General features: G+C 38.2%; 2 protein-coding genes across 2 annotated transcripts; both read left to right on the top strand.

Moving 5' to 3' along the window:
- On the top strand, positions 1-3,702 carry sumf2 (sulfatase modifying factor 2). Its single transcript, XM_005813988.3, has 9 exons — positions 1-230; positions 310-457; positions 553-667; positions 1,329-1,373; positions 1,443-1,593; positions 1,939-1,994; positions 2,515-2,599; positions 2,711-2,852; positions 3,359-3,702. The coding sequence occupies exons 1-9, from the start codon at positions 131-133 to the stop codon at positions 3,444-3,446; spliced, it is 930 nt and encodes a 309-aa protein (XP_005814045.2). The 5' UTR covers positions 1-130; the 3' UTR covers positions 3,447-3,702.
- A 3,391-nt stretch (positions 3,703-7,093) lies between these two features.
- Positions 7,094-15,948, top strand: LOC111610078. Its single transcript, XM_023342360.1, has 7 exons — positions 7,094-7,350; positions 7,431-7,961; positions 9,205-9,315; positions 9,394-9,552; positions 12,355-12,437; positions 12,572-12,692; positions 14,924-15,948. The coding sequence occupies exons 1-7, from the start codon at positions 7,159-7,161 to the stop codon at positions 15,305-15,307; spliced, it is 1,581 nt and encodes a 526-aa protein (XP_023198128.1). The 5' UTR covers positions 7,094-7,158; the 3' UTR covers positions 15,308-15,948.
- Positions 15,949-17,343: the final 1,395 nt, after the last annotated feature.

Genomic DNA, 17,343 nt, shown 5'->3' with positions numbered 1-17,343 from the left:
AACACGGAACGTTTCTCACGTCGCACAGAATTTTGTGAGTCGCCAAAAAGAAAAAGGAACAATGCAACAAATTACAATTTAAAAGCTTTTGAAAACGAAGTCGTGTTTATTAGTTAAATCTTAAACTTTAATGTTAGTTTTTAACTTTAGCCTCAGCTCGCGGACAGAAACTGTAAAAATGGACGTTAGAACCGTTTTCTGGGTATTTGCTGTTTTACTACCAGAGTTCGGTAAGATCTCATTTTACAAAATACATAAATGTTAAATGAATAAACCTTTATCAGAATGGCACTGATTTCCTTCTGACAGCCGCTGGGGAGATGGTGAACATCTCCGGAGGAAGGCTGGAGATGGGAACCAGAGCCGCGGACAGCAGGGACGGAGAGTCCCCGGTCAGGGAGGTGAAGGTGCTGCCGTTCAGATTAGACAAATATCCGGTCACAAATTCAATTTTTAGGTAATATACCAACAAACCAGACATTCAGCTATTTATAATATATCTATTTAATGCAGTGCTAAGATAGCTTTTCTGTTTTTCTTCCCTCTCAACAGAGACTTTGTGCGAGCAGGGAAGTATAAAACCGAGGCTGAGACATTTGGATGGAGTTTTGTGTTTCAGGACTTTGTTTCAGATGAACTGAAGAGCAAAGTGACTCAGAGGATAGAGGTGAGAATGAAAACGTGACCAGAATAATCCAACCAGCGACTCAAAAGCTGAGGTTTGCAAACAATGCAGCTTCAGTTGTTGTCTTTGGGGTGTCCAACGTGAGGCCCGTGGGCCGTTTGGAGCTCTCTGAATGATTTTTTTGTGAACCCTGCTGAAAAAAAAAGTGGTTCAAATTGTGCCTCAATCAAAGAGGAGCACAGAGATGCAAAAGATCCTATGGGCAAATTCCTAGGTAAAGTAATCATTTAAAATAAAACTGTACAAATAAACTTATTGTTACATTTTTAAATGTTTTATCTGCTCAGTAATAAACAAGATGGGTCAGACCTTTTTTAAGTTAAGATATTTTTTTAGTCCAAGCTCAGCAACAAGAACAGAATGGGAGTAAATACTGCTTTTGTTGGTGCATTTATCAAACAAAATAAAATAAAAAGGGAAACCTAATGAGAAATATGTTATGCAGTAGTTATCATTGTTTTATTTTAAGATTTTTCCTTTGAAAATGTTTCCCTAGAGGATAAAAAAGGCATGTCCATTTGCATTTGGCTTCCAGAGTTGTGGTCTGGGGGCCACACAGAATCATTCAGTGGGCTACAAATGGCCCCAGGACTGCACTTTGGACAACCCAGTTTTAAGATATTTTCGTTTCTCTGCTATCTAGTCTGCCCCCTGGTGGCTGCCCGTAGAACGAGCCTTTTGGAGACAGGTAAGTTTTACGTTTTTCTTTCCCGCTGAGGGTATTCCTCAAGCCTCACTCCTCCTTGCCTCTGCTCAGCCCGCAGGGCCTGGTTCAAGTATTCTAGAGCGTTTGGACTTCCCGGTGGTTCATGTGAGCTGGAATGATGCGCAGGAGTTCTGCAAGTGGAAAGGCCACAGACTGCCCACAGAGGAGGAGTGGGAGTGGGCGGCTCGAGGAGGACTGCAGGGTAAACGGCACCGAACATCGACCCTCACAGGATAACAGACCCACATTTGATTGGTTAATCTGCACAGCAAGTCAATAAATAAAACATTATCAGGAGTTTTATCACTATCAAAATTAAAAGTAACATCAACATATAAAGAGTTAATGTTTAGTAAATTAATCAGACATTTAAATCTATATTTATTAACAGTTTTTCTTAGATGGTGACATAAATAAATAATTTCTGTCAAGGAAGACATGCATCACACATAATAAATGTATTTTTTAACAGAAGAAAACAATATTTTTTAATTTGAATTATTTTCTTGCTTTTTAATTTTGTTTTCTTCAATGATTTCTGATCCAGGTCGGACGTATCCGTGGGGAAACAAGTTCCAGCCTAACAGGACCAACCTGTGGCAGGTCAGATTGTTTTCATGGAGTTGATTTCATTTATTTTTTAAATATAATCATTCATGCTAACTTCTCTGCAGTTTTATGTTAACAAGTAAGCCTGTCACAATAAACAATAAATAAATTAATTGCATAATAAATTAAAATGAATGTAAATCTTGTCAGAGATGCTCCCCCTCACTATCGTAGGTATGAAGTAGTGATTCTGCACTACCTGCCTCTTTTGCCTGTTTTCCTTGTCTAAGCTGAATGACTATCATATTTTTGTGATCTGATTTTGTTTACAGAGATTTCATAATTAATTATTGTTGTTATTTTGTGTGTTGTATGTGAATATTTAAAATGTTTCCCCGGTACCACTGTTGAATGTTTTTTATTTTTACTTTTGAAAATGGTCTCAAAATGACAATTTTGTCATTTATCGCAAAAATTTCTGGGACGATTTATTATTCAGGAAAATGTGTTATAATTGACAGTATTGTCTCTTTAAGACAGAAAACGAAACTGTTTCCTCCTGTGTGTGTTTCAGGGACAGTTTCCAGACGGAGACACTGCAGAGGACGGATATCACGGCATCTCGTCTGTCGCTGCATTTCCTCCTCAGAACAGTTATGGTATTGGCGCCTTAGCTAACTTAAAATACAAAAACCAAAAGTATTTTTTATAATTACAGTCAAAAAAGTAAGTTTAATAAGAATTTAGTTTTGCGTTGGCTGCTCCTGCAGGACTGTACGACATGATGGGAAACACGTGGGAGTGGACGTCCACACGCTTCCCGGCAGCTCAGCCCAACTACGTTTTACGCGGCGCCTCTTGGATCGACACAGTGGACGGCTCGGCCAATCACAAGGCTCGGATCACAACCAGGTGAGTTGCTTTTATTTTTATTCAATAACATTTTATTTAAAGGGGTGCGCATAAGACTGATATAACACCTGTCATAAACATGATGGAGGTTTTGTAAATGTTGTGCAATTCGGTAAATAACGTCACTTTTAATGAACTTTTAATGTAACTTTGCATTAAAATTGTCATTATTTACCAAATGACACTTCCTGACAACAGTTGTAAACATTTATGAACACTCCATGTTTATGGCTGTTGTCATGAAATGTCATTTGGTAAATAATGACACTTTCAATGCAAAGTTGACACTTTTAATAGACTATTAAATCAACCTTTTGAGCAATTTTGTATTAAAAATGTCATTACACTTCTTTACAACAGTTGTAAACATTTATGAAGACTCTATGTTCATGACAGGTGTTATGTCAGTCTTATGCACACCTCTTCAACTAAAGTGTCTTTGGGAGGCAGGAGGAAAACAGCTTTAACTGTGAAGACAGACTGATGGTTCTGGTTGTGTGTTTCAGGATGGGCAACACCCCAGACTCCGCCTCCGATAACCTGAGCTTCAGGTGTGCAGCCAGTCTGGGACAGAAAGAGAAAGCTGAACTATAGCAACAAGCTGTTTATTTTTCATTATTTTGATTCAAAGTAAATGGAAGGAAATGATTTAAATTCAGGGCTCTGATAGGGAGGAACTGGATGTCTTTTCACTGTTTCTGGAAGAAGTCCAGTTGTTTTGTGTCGAAGCACTGAGGGCCGCCATGACGGGACCCCAGGAAGTCTGAACACTTGTGAAGCAACTATGATCTCTCCTATGGAGAAACTTTTTTCTACACTCAAATTCAACAAATAAACACTTAAGAAATAAAACTCACTGCTTCTAATTAAGTTTGTTTGCAACATAGAAACATCTTGTCTCCTGAGTCAAAAACATGAACTTAATTAATTCACTGAACAACAGAAAGTGGACTCTTCCCTCTTCACGCTGAGATTTCTCTTTGTTGAGTTATTTACGTGACAAGAGACCAAATCAGGGCTTTAGTTTAGTGACAGAAACCCAAATCCCTCCGTTTGGCTCTTTCCTCACTTTCTCATGTTAATTGACTCATTTTGAGAACTTTGGTCTTGGTTTAAGTATCAAGTCGCTGTTTAAAGTCACTGTGGAGGGAAGTGAGATTTAATTTTCATTATACAAGACAAGCAGAATAAAAGATGATTATGTAAATCAGCTTTTATTTACATATTTTTTTCTGGGATTTCTTGTTAATCCCAGAAAAGCAATCGTGGACATTTGCCAATCACGCCGCCGGTAAATGAAGCAGCCAGGATGTTGCATGTAAGCAGGGTGAGTCTGCATCTCCATAGTTCCTGTCTGAAACTCGTCTGCAGAGTTTCTGCTAAAAGGAGCCACACGCATTTATCTGCATGTGAAACCACCAACCTTGTATTCAAGTTTTTATGTACATTAGTGGGAACGCACATGAAAGTTAAACCCTGGTTTTAATGCAGAAACCAAACATGCGTGATTTGATCTTTGTCTTATAACATCTGTGGCTTCTCTGAAACAAAATCCACTGACCCAATAACCCAGATAACTTGAGCCATCTCATTAGTTTCCAAACACCAGTTGAACGTCAAGACAATTTGTGGTTTTATGTCCTAATCAGTTGCTAGGCAACCAGCCGTTTCACCTCCACCCAGCTTCTCGTTAAACTGATGAAAACCTGTTGAATCCTCGTTTCACTGGAGCGGTGGTTGGACCAGATATTTCATCTTTAATGTGTCGGTGAAGTGGTTTTACATGTTGTGGTTGGGTTTCACTCACACAGGGCAGAAACGTCTTTGTTGTCTGTTTCAACACGGAGCAAATAAATACCTGAAGGAGAGGAGAACGCAATGTCCTTGATCCATATGGGTCACTACTCCCAAAGTTTGGTTGAGCTCATGAAAAGCATGCAGTGTTTGTTTTCTTTTATTGATGATTGCAGCTGATCAGTTTCTTTCAAAGTTTGATTATTATGGAGGATTTTAATACAGAGGTGTTTGTGTATGTTCAGTAGTCTGCATCAGAGTCTGAGGTTTATGGTATTACTGCATCAGTGCACAGTGGCATGGAGACGGTCCTCTGCATTGTTGGGTCTGATGGGTCTCATTTTCTACTAGGAGAAAAGAGTCTGGATTTAGGTCAGGGGAAATTGATAAATTGGTTTTATCAAATTTTTGATTCAATTTTTAGAAAATCTGGATTTGTTTTTTCAGTCTAGAGTGATGTCATCACGCTCCGCCATCTTGTTTGGCAAGCTGCTTTACAGCTTCTACTTATTTGGAGTTTGGAGTCAGGTAAACTACTATGAAATGTGTCGTGGAAAAAAACGATTGTAACCCAAATAACTTTAACTTGGTGGGAATATACAGGAACTCAGAATAAACATATATAATACAACTATCTTAACTAACTAACTACAACAATCTTCATAAAGCTTAAAGCAGCAACAAGCATGAAATAATCCAAAGTTTCCTAATAAAATAAACAACTCCGACTTGACAAAATACAGCGAATCAATACAGGAAGGTGATATAACGATGAGTAATGATCCCGAATCATTACTCATCGTGGAAACTTCACAACAGACATCAAGTAACGTGGGCTCAGTTCCTTCCTACTTTGATTTTAATTTCCAAATAAAATTAAACTTCCATATTCAAAAATAAGACTGGACCACTGAGAACAAATCCAGTTTGAGCTGTGAGGTGATTATTGTTAATATTATTATTACTATACCTCCAAAAAATATACCATTTTCCTTCCACTCAACTTTCCAATATTCTGCCTGTGGGCCGCCGTCATCATTAGCAATAAGCTTGCAGGGCTTACCCATATTTTTTATTATTGGTCTTATACACTGAATTTTGGATTTTCATTAGCTATAAGCGATTATTATCAAAATGACCACATATAAACACATTCTCTGTGTGAGATTTTAAATAAATTACAAAAATAAATTAGATTTTAATGTCTTCAGATGTAGATTTAAACTAGTTTGGCTATCAGAGGAGAAAACAATGGCAATCAAAAGATCTGGTGATCAGAAGGAAATGCTTTCGTTTCACAGTTAAGTGTCCTACTTTACCGCAATTAAAAACAGGCTTAAACACTCAATTACCTGAATAGTGTGTTTAGTAAAAAGAAAGAAAACTTATGTTTTAAGATGAGAATAAAACAGCATCAAAGTTCTCCGTTGGTTGTTGACTCACCTCTGCTGGAGCGTTGTCACCACCATCCTCTATAAGTAATCTGGTGTTTTCCCCAAGAACTTTTCAGACTAAAAATAAACCAGTGACTAATCATGTGTGTAGGTTTATAAAAATAACTCGTTTCCTATGAGCAAATTATTCCAGTCAGCGTCTCTTTTATCAGCATTTTTATCTGCTGCAAAAACACAAAATCTTATCAACTATTTTTAGTCTAGTTTTAAGCACAAATATCTTAGTTCACTCAAAATAAGACAAAACTAACTTAGGAATACATTTTCACCAAGATGTAGGAGCTTGTTTTAAGTTAGTAGTTTCTTAATATTGATTAAAAAGTACTTGTTTCACTTATTACATGAGGAAAGTGTCTTGTTAAAGTGAATTTATTTGCCAATGTAACTAGTAATTTTTCATCAATAATAAATTGTTTACTCAAAACAAGCTCTTATATGTTGCTGAAAAGTTACTTTGTTTGCGTTACTTATTTCCAGTGAAGATCTTTTGCATTAGAAACTAAACCAAAACACACTTGGCAACATTTTGTATTTTAGCAGTGATGTTTGATTCCAGCAGCACTAGTTTCCTTTGAGTAAATTATTCCAGTCAGCGTCTCTTTCTATCAGCGATTTTTATCAGCATCACTGCAAAAACACAAAATCTTACCAAGTATTTTTGTCTAGTTTCTAAAGCAAATATCTTAGCATACTTGAAATAAGACAAAACTAACTTAAAAGTAACATTTTAGTAAGATATGGGAACTATTTTAAGTCAGAAACATCTAATATTTCTGAAAAAGTACTTGTTTTTTTGGGTAAATTGTTTCACTTATAACATGGGGAAAATGTATTTTTATAAGAGAATTTATCCTCCAATGTAACTAGCACTTTTCATCAATATTAAGAAATTATTAACCTAAAATAAACTCCTATATCTTGCTGAAAAGTTACTTGTATGTTTACGTGAACTAAGATATTTGCTCTAGAAACCGGACCAAACACCACTTGGCAGGATTTTGTGGTTTTGCAGTGACGTTTGGCTCCAGCAGCAGTCAGGTGTCCTGCGTCAGGATTAGATGATTTCATTGTGTTTAAGCATCAGAAGCCCCGCCCTCTCTGCTTCCCTGCTGCTTTGGTATGTCTCCGCGTCACGAGTTTGTGTAGCAATCAAAAAGAGGAAGAAAGCCCAGACAGGCTGCGTGAAGCCACAGCCTCCTGTGATGTCACATCATGTCATGTTAGATCCTGTAACGACGCGCGGAGATCAGGTAGGACTGGTTCAGTCGCATTCTGACCGCCTTCCTCCCTCCTCCTGGCTTTAAAGTCTTTGTTTTCCACCTGTTTGCAGCTCTTCCTCAGATGGTCTTCCTCTCTCGGAGTCGTCATGGATTACTCCAAACCGTTCTCGGAGCTCAACGAGCGACTGAGGCCTCGGCTGGCCTCCAGCGACCTGCTTCACTCCTCCCTGTGCAGACTGGAGGAGAGGAAAGCCACATCATACACACCGAACGTCCTCCCAGCAGAACCAGAACCACAGATGGACCCAGAGGAACCAGAAGAAGATCTGATCTGCAGCAGCACCGATGAGGGGCTTTGCTCTGATCTGATGCCTTTCATCAACTCCTACTTCAACTTTGACCAGAACGTAAAAGACGAGGATGAGGCCAGCGACAGCCGCAGCATCACTCAGTCCGAGGAGACGGACAGTCCAAGCGAGCTGCCGTCAGAGGAGGCGATGGACTCTTTAAAGGCCGGAACCGGGTCGGGACCGGGAGACAGCCCCTTCCAGAGGTTCTACGCCGACAAAACCTTACCGGACCTGATCAGCACCGGCAGGCCGCTCAGCAGGCGCAGGACGCTGACACACGTCTCCGATACGGTGAGGCATCAAACTCATCTTCATTTATAGCTTTAGTTTATTTTGTTTGTGTGTATTTGAAATATGCAAATTTTCTTTTTATCAACCAATCATGTTTATTTGTATATTTCAGCAGCAAGTTGGTTCAAGGTGCTTTACACAATAAAAACTCTTAATTACAAAGAAAACACCATAAAGTCGACCTTTGATCAGACATTACGTTTTATGTGAAAATGGGGCAGATACACTGCAAAAACACAAAATCTTACCAAGTATTTCTGGTCTAGTTTCTAGGGCAAATATCTTATTATACTTGCACAAAACTAACTTAGAAGTAACTTTTCAGCAAGAAACAGGAGCTTGTTTAAGTCAATTATTTCTCAGTATTGATGATGAAGTACTAGCTCCATTGGCAGATTATTTAAAATATCTTGTTATACATATTAATCTTCTATAATTACTACTTTTTAATCATTATTAAGGAACAATTTGCTTAAACCAAGCTCTTGCATATTGCTGAAAAGTTACTTGTAAGTTATTCTTATCTTATGTTAACTGTACTAAGATATTTGCAGTAGAAACTAGACAGAAATACTCATTAATATTTGATAATTTTGCAGTGCAGACGCTGGAATAAACTCAGATTTATTCCTGCGCCTCTTCAATTAAGACTCAAAACATTTATGTAAAAGCTCAGTAGGTTTTTTATTATCTTTTTACTTTATTCTACTATCTATTGTGTTTTATTGCTGGTTTAATCTTATGTAAAGAGCTGCAAATGTTCTATAATAACAATTATTATTAATATTGGAAAGGGATACCTGCTGCTGGAGGCTACTTGCTGCTACAGCCCTTTCATATTTTTCAGGAGTTTCACAAAATATTTAGAAAGTTAAAAAAAAAAACAGTGGTAAAACTCTGCAGTAACTATGATTTATTTTTGCATACAGGCAGGTTTCTAGAGATAATTATACCTTTTTTAAAAAAAACCCATTTCTGTTTAAAAATTGTTTTGTCCTTTATAAATATATTTGCATATTGGTGTGTCTTCAGTGTATTACGGTACTAGTTCTTAGTGTTTATGAGCCAGCACAACTGCATTTTTCACCCATAGTTTCACTCAGGCATCTAGATTAGCAGTTTCTGTTTACATATCGAGTTAAAATGTCAAGAAGTTGTATTTTTATTTTCATCCTCTTAGGCAATAATTGCCTGCATTCCTGACTAACATGCTTAAATTGAGTGTTGTTGTGTTGCTTGATAGCTCAAAGAGGTCCGCAGGGAAGTGGAGCTGTCCCGCAGGAGGAGCATCAAGCTGAAGGCTCAGGTGGACAAACTGCAGGGAAGCTCCGGCTGGAGCCAGCACCGAGAGAGGGTGAGGCCCGTAGCCAAAGTCGGGACACGGCATACCTCTGCAAAGCTCTTTATAACGTCAGTTTGATCTTTATCGCAGGTCACAGACGAGGTTCTGTCGGTTCTAAGGCTGCTGCAGCCGCTGATAGCGTCAGAGTCCGGCCGACCCGAGCCGCGAGGCGGGGAGAACCGCCTGGACTCTGCCCTGGCGGAGCTGAAGAATGTGGCTCGACAGCTGGCAATCAGCCATACCGAGCAAGTAAGAGCCACACCCTGCGAACTTCTTCCTCTTGTTGGATTTATTCATTCTACTTAAGGTTTTCCATCACTAGAGTCAGTTTTTAAGCAATGTATAAATATACCAACAATTATTGTATTTTTGGAAGGGAAACTCCTAATAATAATTTCACACAATTCCGACTTTTTTTTGTGAAATTGTATTCAGTTTTTGCCCTGGTTGATCCCACTTCCAAATACATGCGACATGTATGATCTCCCGAGGGAACATGCGCAGTAGAGGGCGCAATAACCACGTCGCGAGCTCAGTGTTTTCACCAACCGCCATTAAAAAGAAGAAGAAGAAGAAGAAGAAGAAGAAGCGCTCAGTGTTTGCGGAAGTAAAGGTGTATGCTAATGGCAGAGCTTATCTTACAATTTTGAACTTGATGTCCGACTGGATCCAGCACATTAACAACTTAATCCTCATTATTGTCCGCCATGGTTGTTGTTTTTCTTTCCGCTTGGCGTATCAGGAGCAGAATAGTGACGTTTTGTCCAGTATCAATGATGATCAGATTCAGGTCACATTAAGAGGGGAAAAAACCCGGATTTGGGTCACTTCAGACTGCAGTGTGAACATAACCTAATATACCGTATTTTTCAGACTATAAGCCGCTACTTTCCCCCCACACATTGAACCATACAGTTTATTGGCCCGTGTGGCTTTTTTGTGGATTTTTCTTCAACCGCCAGGGGGCTCTTTAGCAGAAAGTGAATCAATGGAAGTCAAAATTGGAAATCAAAGAAGAAAGTATGCTAGCAGCAGGCACGACGGAGAAATGTTTTCAAACTCATACCCCCTCATCATGGAAACAACACGAAGAAGTTAATATGATGCCGCTTTTAAGTTGAGGGCTATCGATCTGGCAGTACCGGTCGAAGGAATCCACGGTTCGGGGTTGGAGACGGAGGGCTGCGTCCTTAATAGTAGATATATCGGTTTGTGGAAAACCGAGAGCGGCGGAGATGCCAGCGGCTTATAGCTCGGTGCGGCTTTATGTACGGTCCCATTTAAAAAAAAAAAACAAAAAAAACTTTGTGGGTGCGGCTTAAAGCATAGAGGTGCGCTCTATAGGCCGGAAAATACGGTAATCTTAAATCATTTGCAGCCTGTAACAGATTTTCATCATTCAGCTCTATCCTTCTTTCTGTTAACTCAGTTTCCATGTATCTGTTAGGAAAAGCTTCCCCACAGGATGACGCTGCTGCTACCATGTTTCATATTTGGGGTGGTCTGTATAGGTTATACAATACTGTTTATATTTTCCAAATTGTTACTTTGTAGTCTACTGCTTCCTTTCCCCCCTTGAAGACTAGCATTCCCACGGCACTATGGTGCTATTGTGGGCTTGGTGCTCAGTTAATTGTTTATTTTTTGCTACACAAAGGGTTTTACATTAAGGTGAAAATGTTTATTTTTGGCCTAACCTGACTTTCTTGGTCTCCCTCACAACAAATTAACTACACAGAAGTTTGTGTTTGCAACATGACAAAATGTGAAACGAATGAATACTTTTGCTAGTTTCACCTGCATTCCTTTAGTTTCAGTTGATTTCAGTCGGCGTGTCGCTCACAAGAGTTTAGTCTCAGCTCATTTCTGAGAAACGAATGAGCTGAGACAAAAGTGGAGTTTACACAGAAAACTGCTTTTTTTGTATATTTCTTAAAACATCAATGGTGGAACCAACAGAATAAAAAAATAGGAGCTCAGAAGAGATTTCGTGTAAAAAAAACAAAACAACCATAAGAAATCTTTGGCTCTTATTCCTTTAAATAAGTGATTAAGATCCAACTTATTTAAGGATGGTTTCACTTTTATAAAGATAAAAGATAACGAAGCGTTTTGGCAGGGCACCAAAGTCGTCATATTCTCAAAATTTCCCCTGAAGCTTCTTCTGTCATTTGAGAGGATCGCGTGATCTGGTGAAGCATTGTTCACTGAAAAATGCATCGCTGAGATGAGGACTCCACCCAGGGGCGCTCAGCTATGTGGTCTGACAAGTTCACGTCTAAAAGTATCTGAGATTCTTGTTTCTCTGCGTCAATTATTAAAGAGAAAGTTATAAACTGGGTTATCATTTCACTCCCAACTAGTAATGCAAGTTGTCGACAATCAATAGTTAATTGCTCCTATCAATCAACTAACAAATAACTGGTAAGCGGCCATTTTCTTAAAAACCCAGTTTTCTTTTTTTTGACAAGAGTTGATTGTCTTTCTATGACGCCGTATTATTTAGGGGCGTTGTACACAAAAACAAGGAAGAGTTCATTTACGCCAAAAGTCTCAGAAATGTTTTGGAAAAAACAAGGACATGTCTGAGATGAAACAGAAATTTTGAGCATAATCTCAGAAATGTTCTAGAATAAAGATAGGTATTTTCAACATCAAAAATGTTTGCCTTTGGAAACTCAAATATTTCGAAATGTTTTTTCGAGAACATTTCTGAGATTAATCTTAAAATTGTTGAGATTTTTCTTGTAATTTTAAAATTTTTGGAGCTTAGAAATTTTTTTGTTCTGGAAAATGTTGAATTTTTTGGGCGGTAATGTACTTCGTTTTTTTTTTTGTATTCACAATGATCCTTATACGTTGTCATATATTTCCATAACATAAAGGGCTATTTGATTCAAATAAAGTGTTACCATGTGATCTATATATGTTATGTGTTTTTGTTGAATGTGTGAACTGCAGGAGGAATAGATGCAACTAATCCAAATGAGAAAAAAATAATTTAAACTGAACTGAGTTTATAATGCCTCTTGTGGTTGATTCTCCGTTCAGGATTCAAAACCTGGAGTAAGTGGAGCAGAGGAGAGTGCCGTCCTGCAGCAGGCTCTGAGGGACAGAGACGAGGCCATAGAGAAGTGAGTTCTCACACAAACTGTCGCACTACTTTTTGTTGTTTTTTCACAAATCAATACTTCTGGCAGAAAAGGGAAGCTGAAAGCTGTAAATCTATTCTAAGGAGTGATTCACTTCTTCTGTTTTTGCTGCACAGGAAGAAGGCGATGGAGGGCGAGGTGCTGCGGAGTAAGACCGAGATGATGGTGCTGAACAACCAGCTGCTGGAGGCGGCACAGAAACGTCTGGAGCTGTCGCTGGAGCTGGAGGCCTGGAAGGTAAACCGGAGACAGGTTCAATGTTCAGCAGAAGCAGAGGAAGGGTGTGTTCTTTGGCTAAACACAGAACTAAAGTCAACAGAGAGTACAATGTGAAACTCGGCAAGAAAAGCTTGGAAATGTTGAACAGAAGCAAACAGTGACGCAGAAGATTTTAACCAAGGCCAGGTTAGGAGATGAATGACGCAGGCAGAAACTCCAATTAAAACTAATTTACATTGCAATGAGCATCTGTAACTCGTTAGCAGCAGCTGGTATTTGGCCTCAGGGTTTTGTTCTCCCTGTTTGCACTGAGCTTCCTGCACCATGTAGTAAAAACACACGACACTGAGCTGGGTCCGCAGCTTAAGCAAATTTACACCAAGAGATATTTTATGGACAGCTATTATATGAAATTAGGTATGGATTCATTTTTAATACCAAATAATGATATGAAATCATTACAACAGGACATTTTAACAAGACTCTGAGTTGCATTTCCAACTGATGGAACAGTATGGAGCTAAACTGAGGCCATAAAGTTTGTTCAAAAGAAAAAAAACTGAAATTGACAAAAAAAATGTTGAATCTGTTTAACATTTTTTCAGTTTAAAAATCTTATTTTTTTCAGTGTCAAACTTTGAGTTTCAAAACTTTTTTCAGTTTCAATTTTTTTATTTCAGCTTTATTTTGTTTTGAACAAACTTTATGGCCCCGATTTAGCTCCGTAGAGCAGCTGTTAAACCCTTTTAGATTTTGTCATGTTATAGCTAAAAACTGTGTTTTTTATGGGATAGATTAAAATAAAGCAGAGTAAAATAGGACAGTACATTTATGGGAGTCAGCTATTAAAAAAAGGCTCATTAAATGTCAAGGATTAGATTTGCTTAGATTCTAAGCTTCTCTTTTTGCTCTTTGAGGCGTAAAACATTTACAGCTTTGTCCATTTTTCTATCATCAGTGAGTCAGTCTGCTGCTGGACCAGTTTAACATTCATGCAGACTGTTTCAGTGAGAAAAACTTCACCAACATGCTCCCAAAACAGCATGAATAATTCAGATTTAATGGTATAAATGTGTAAATATTTTTTCTTTCAATACTTTTTTAATTAACATTAGTAATATGAGAATCTTGTCACTTATAAATAAGTTTTTATTAATCTTTTGCATGGTAGTTTGAGAAGAATCAAGAATATGTTTAGTCATTGTTTTTCATGTAGGTGTGTCTGAGTACACCCAGTTTGTTATTCATACACTAAAGAGCACAGCATTATCATTTGTTATTGATTATTGCCTTTACACTCATGCGCTGAAAAAATATTTAACATAAGAAAACATTAAATGAGAAGAAGTCAATTTATATTTTACTTTCAAAAGCAAGGTAGACAAAAGAAAGTGTTATTTTAAACGTTTAACAAAATTTACCCCTCACAAAAAAAACTACATCAGTATGGGATTATGATATTCATTTATAATTTAACATGGAAAATTTGAAACAAAGTGTTTTTCACTGTAATCAACGCGGTACTGTGCGTGACTTTGACAACCTTAACGTGTAGATGTGACTGTATTCATATCTATGGATGTGATGTGGAGTTCGGTATGTTTCGGTTCAGTCATAAAAGTAAAAAGAGGCGAAATAAACACCTCTACTATCTGACAGATGTTAGAGCAGTTGTTTAAGTTAGCTAACCAACCACCGCTGTGTTAGCTTGGCTAATAGCAGCGGTAGCTAATCTACCACAGCGATCACTTATTAATAATTGCAAAATATACATCAAGCCTAAAAACATGAAACTGTAATGGACTGAATGTTCTGTTCTTTGTGTTGGAAATGTTTAAGTGTTTTTTTTTTTAGTGTTGAATCTAGAAACTTAAAGCATCGTTGTTGCCAGTTGCTATGGCAACGAGTCTGCGCGTAACGTAGCCGACCCAGGAAGTGAGGAGAAAAAAGTGGTTTTGAGTTGTTCTTTAACGGTTTTTTGCACTTTTTTTTTTTGTAACCTGTGCTGTGGTATACTGCACTAAATTCATACCAACATCTTCAGGTTTTATTTAGTTGACTGAATTGCTACGGATAGCGTGTCAAAGGATAATCTTTTTGCCCTCCGCCGTTGTGCGCATGCGCAAAATTTCCGGCCAATAGAATCAACGTTTCTTATTAAAGTCTTACAGAAGCAAACGACCTCTTTATACAAAAGGCAAGTATATGATTGGCTCTTAACCTTTTTGTTTTCTCCCTGCTCTCCTCAGGAGGACTTCCAGCGTCTCCTCCAGCAGCAGGTGCTGAGCCAGCAGCTGGCAGAGCAGCAGGCCCAGAATAAGCCTTCTCGCAAGGGCCTGCTGCGGAGAAACAAGCAGCCTCCCCTCCAGCGGCCGGTCAACTTCTTGTACACGTCACCTGCACCTCCCACCACCAACTCCAACCAGATCTTTGTGAACAAATCTGCCAGTTCTCCTCCTCTAACTCCCAGCATCAATGCTTCTCCGCTCGCTTCTTCTCCCAACGGCGGGACGCGCACCTGGCGGGACAAGCTGAGGAAGAGCAGGCCTCGCCTCGGGTATCAGGACGCAGCCGAGCAGGAGAAGGAGTGGGGCAGGACAGACGATGGCTTCCAGGCGGTTTCGCTCGACTGAAGCCGTCAGGACATTTAATAGACTGGATCTTCCTAAAGACTCATGAATTAAAAACATGCTGCTTATTGTTCGTTTGACTGGTCACAGTGATGGGAGTCCCATTTGACACCAGAAAGCCGGTCTCACATGAATCTGCTGAGCTTTTAGTTTGGATGTGACTCAGGTTTGAAGAGGAGACATTCTCCAGTCCAGCAATAGAGAAATATTTAGTAAGTAGTTGTATTTACTCGGTCTTGCTCTAGTTGCATGTCGGGATTCTTGAATTGTTGTGAGCAGAAACCAAGTTAACTATTATGAGAAAAACAAGGACATATTTTTCTCCAGTCCTGTTTATCAAACAGTAAAGGAATATATTCACAACGTGCTACAACCTATTAGAAATGCTAACAACTTCTGATACTTTTCACAGAGTTTTAGTTGCACAATTAATCTGAGTTTATTTTTTCCAACTCAAAATCACAAAAACAACAAACCATGTAAACTACAAACTAAAGCATTCAGGATGTTGTTTCAGCCTTTGTTATTTATTGATAATGTAAGTAGAGGCTGTGCTACGTCGTGTTGGTGTGTTTGTAAAAAAGGGTTTCACTATTATGACCATTTTATGGTTTCTGAATAAAAGGAACTATTCTTCTATTTTATTAACAAATGTGTATTTTCTTAATGATGTAATTTTGATCAAAATTACAGAACTAAATAAAAATGCTTAAAAATACTTTCATACTTTGTGGTTTAAGCAATAAAAAGTTATATTTATTGCTTGTCAAGTCCAATGAAATGGCCGATTGTGACCTGTGTTTTAAATAACTCAGAGCCACCTGGTGCTCAGATATAATTTTTATTAGAAGATCACATTTCAGTGAAGCAGACTATGAACAGATTTGATAAATTATTGCTTATTGAAGCAAGTAAAGTTGGAAATGAAAGACGAAAATCAGTTTTCATGAAACGGCTTCTAACATCTGTGCTTCTTCTGACTTCATTAAAAAAAATTAATGATGCTTAAAGTTACCAAGTCTTCCCTCTGCAATAGCATACACACTGAAGGGTGTTGTTAGCTTCAAGTATGGTGTGTTCACAGACCAGAAGAGAATTGGATTCCTAAGTGTCTGACTTTTCTGTCAAACTGAAGTAAAAAAACCCTAAATTTTAATTTCCAGATAATTTTGTCAAAACCAATAGTATTTAAAAAGATTTAACACTGGGAGTACCAGAGAAAGGCCATTTTGTATTTCTACCTTTGGAGTCCAGAGATGGGCCGACTGACCTGAAGGATTTTAGCTAGCGTCCTATAAGCAGTTTTGCATGATTTTCCACTCCTCCTTTCTGGCCTGACGGTCAATGGCCACGTTTACAATTGAAGAAGGGATGCTAATTTGAGCCATCAGAATCGTCAGTTTGGACTCAGGTCTTTTGGCCCTTCAGGGGAGAGGTCGAAACCCTGGTACTCCCATTAAGCAGCTCGATAATGAATTTTCTGTTGGAAAACATGTTTTGCACCTTGCATCTGTTGCTATTTAAAACATTACTGAATACTGCAACATGTAAAGAACCTAAAAGTACAGTTACAACTTGGTGTAAATAAATACATTTTTACTGAAAAGCTCAACATTTTTACAGGTTTTAGACATTTTATTGTATAATATCTCCAGCAACTTATATATATTTATATATAATCCACTTCTATATGGATCTAGTGAACATTTAAAATTTATATGTTTCCATTATTTAGAATAAGTGCCTCCACTGTGCGAACATGTTGAACAAACAAAGATGTACACAGCACAGAAAGGTAACAGCTGAAAAGGCATGCTCATAGTGTCAGAATACAATCCCGACCAAATCATTACAGTCTTCAAACATGTTGGCGGACAGCTCTCCTTTTAAATGTTTTTTTAAACTACAAAATCTGCATTCAAATGTCCCCCTGTCTCTTAAATTGTGCCACAACACAAATCCATCCTATAGGAGGAGGATTTAATCGTTGAGGTTTATAAAAATAATTTAAATCAGTATAATTTAATTTAATCTGAGTT

This window comes from Xiphophorus maculatus, chromosome 11 (genome assembly GCF_002775205.1).
Source record: "Xiphophorus maculatus strain JP 163 A chromosome 11, X_maculatus-5.0-male, whole genome shotgun sequence".
Classification (NCBI taxonomy): domain Eukaryota; kingdom Metazoa; phylum Chordata; class Actinopteri; order Cyprinodontiformes; family Poeciliidae; genus Xiphophorus; species Xiphophorus maculatus.
This window is presented reverse-complemented; position numbering and strand designations above follow the sequence as displayed.

Bases quoted from the DNA above. Each gene is read 5' to 3' on its own strand.
- sumf2 (XM_005813988.3), top strand. From the start codon at position 131: ATGTTAGTTTTTAACTTTAGCCTCAGCTCGCGGACAGAAACTGTAAAA. The intron at 231-309 runs GTAAGATCTCAT...TCCTTCTGACAG, and splicing joins TGTTTTACTACCAGAGTTCG to CCGCTGGGGAGATGGTGAAC. The intron at 2,853-3,358 runs GTGAGTTGCTTT...TGTGTGTTTCAG, and splicing joins AAGGCTCGGATCACAACCAG to GATGGGCAACACCCCAGACT.
- LOC111610078 (XM_023342360.1), top strand. From the start codon at position 7,159: ATGATTTCATTGTGTTTAAGCATCAGAAGCCCCGCCCTCTCTGCTTCC. The intron at 7,351-7,430 runs GTAGGACTGGTT...ACCTGTTTGCAG, and splicing joins TAACGACGCGCGGAGATCAG to CTCTTCCTCAGATGGTCTTC. The intron at 9,316-9,393 runs GTGAGGCCCGTA...TCTTTATCGCAG, and splicing joins GGAGCCAGCACCGAGAGAGG to GTCACAGACGAGGTTCTGTC.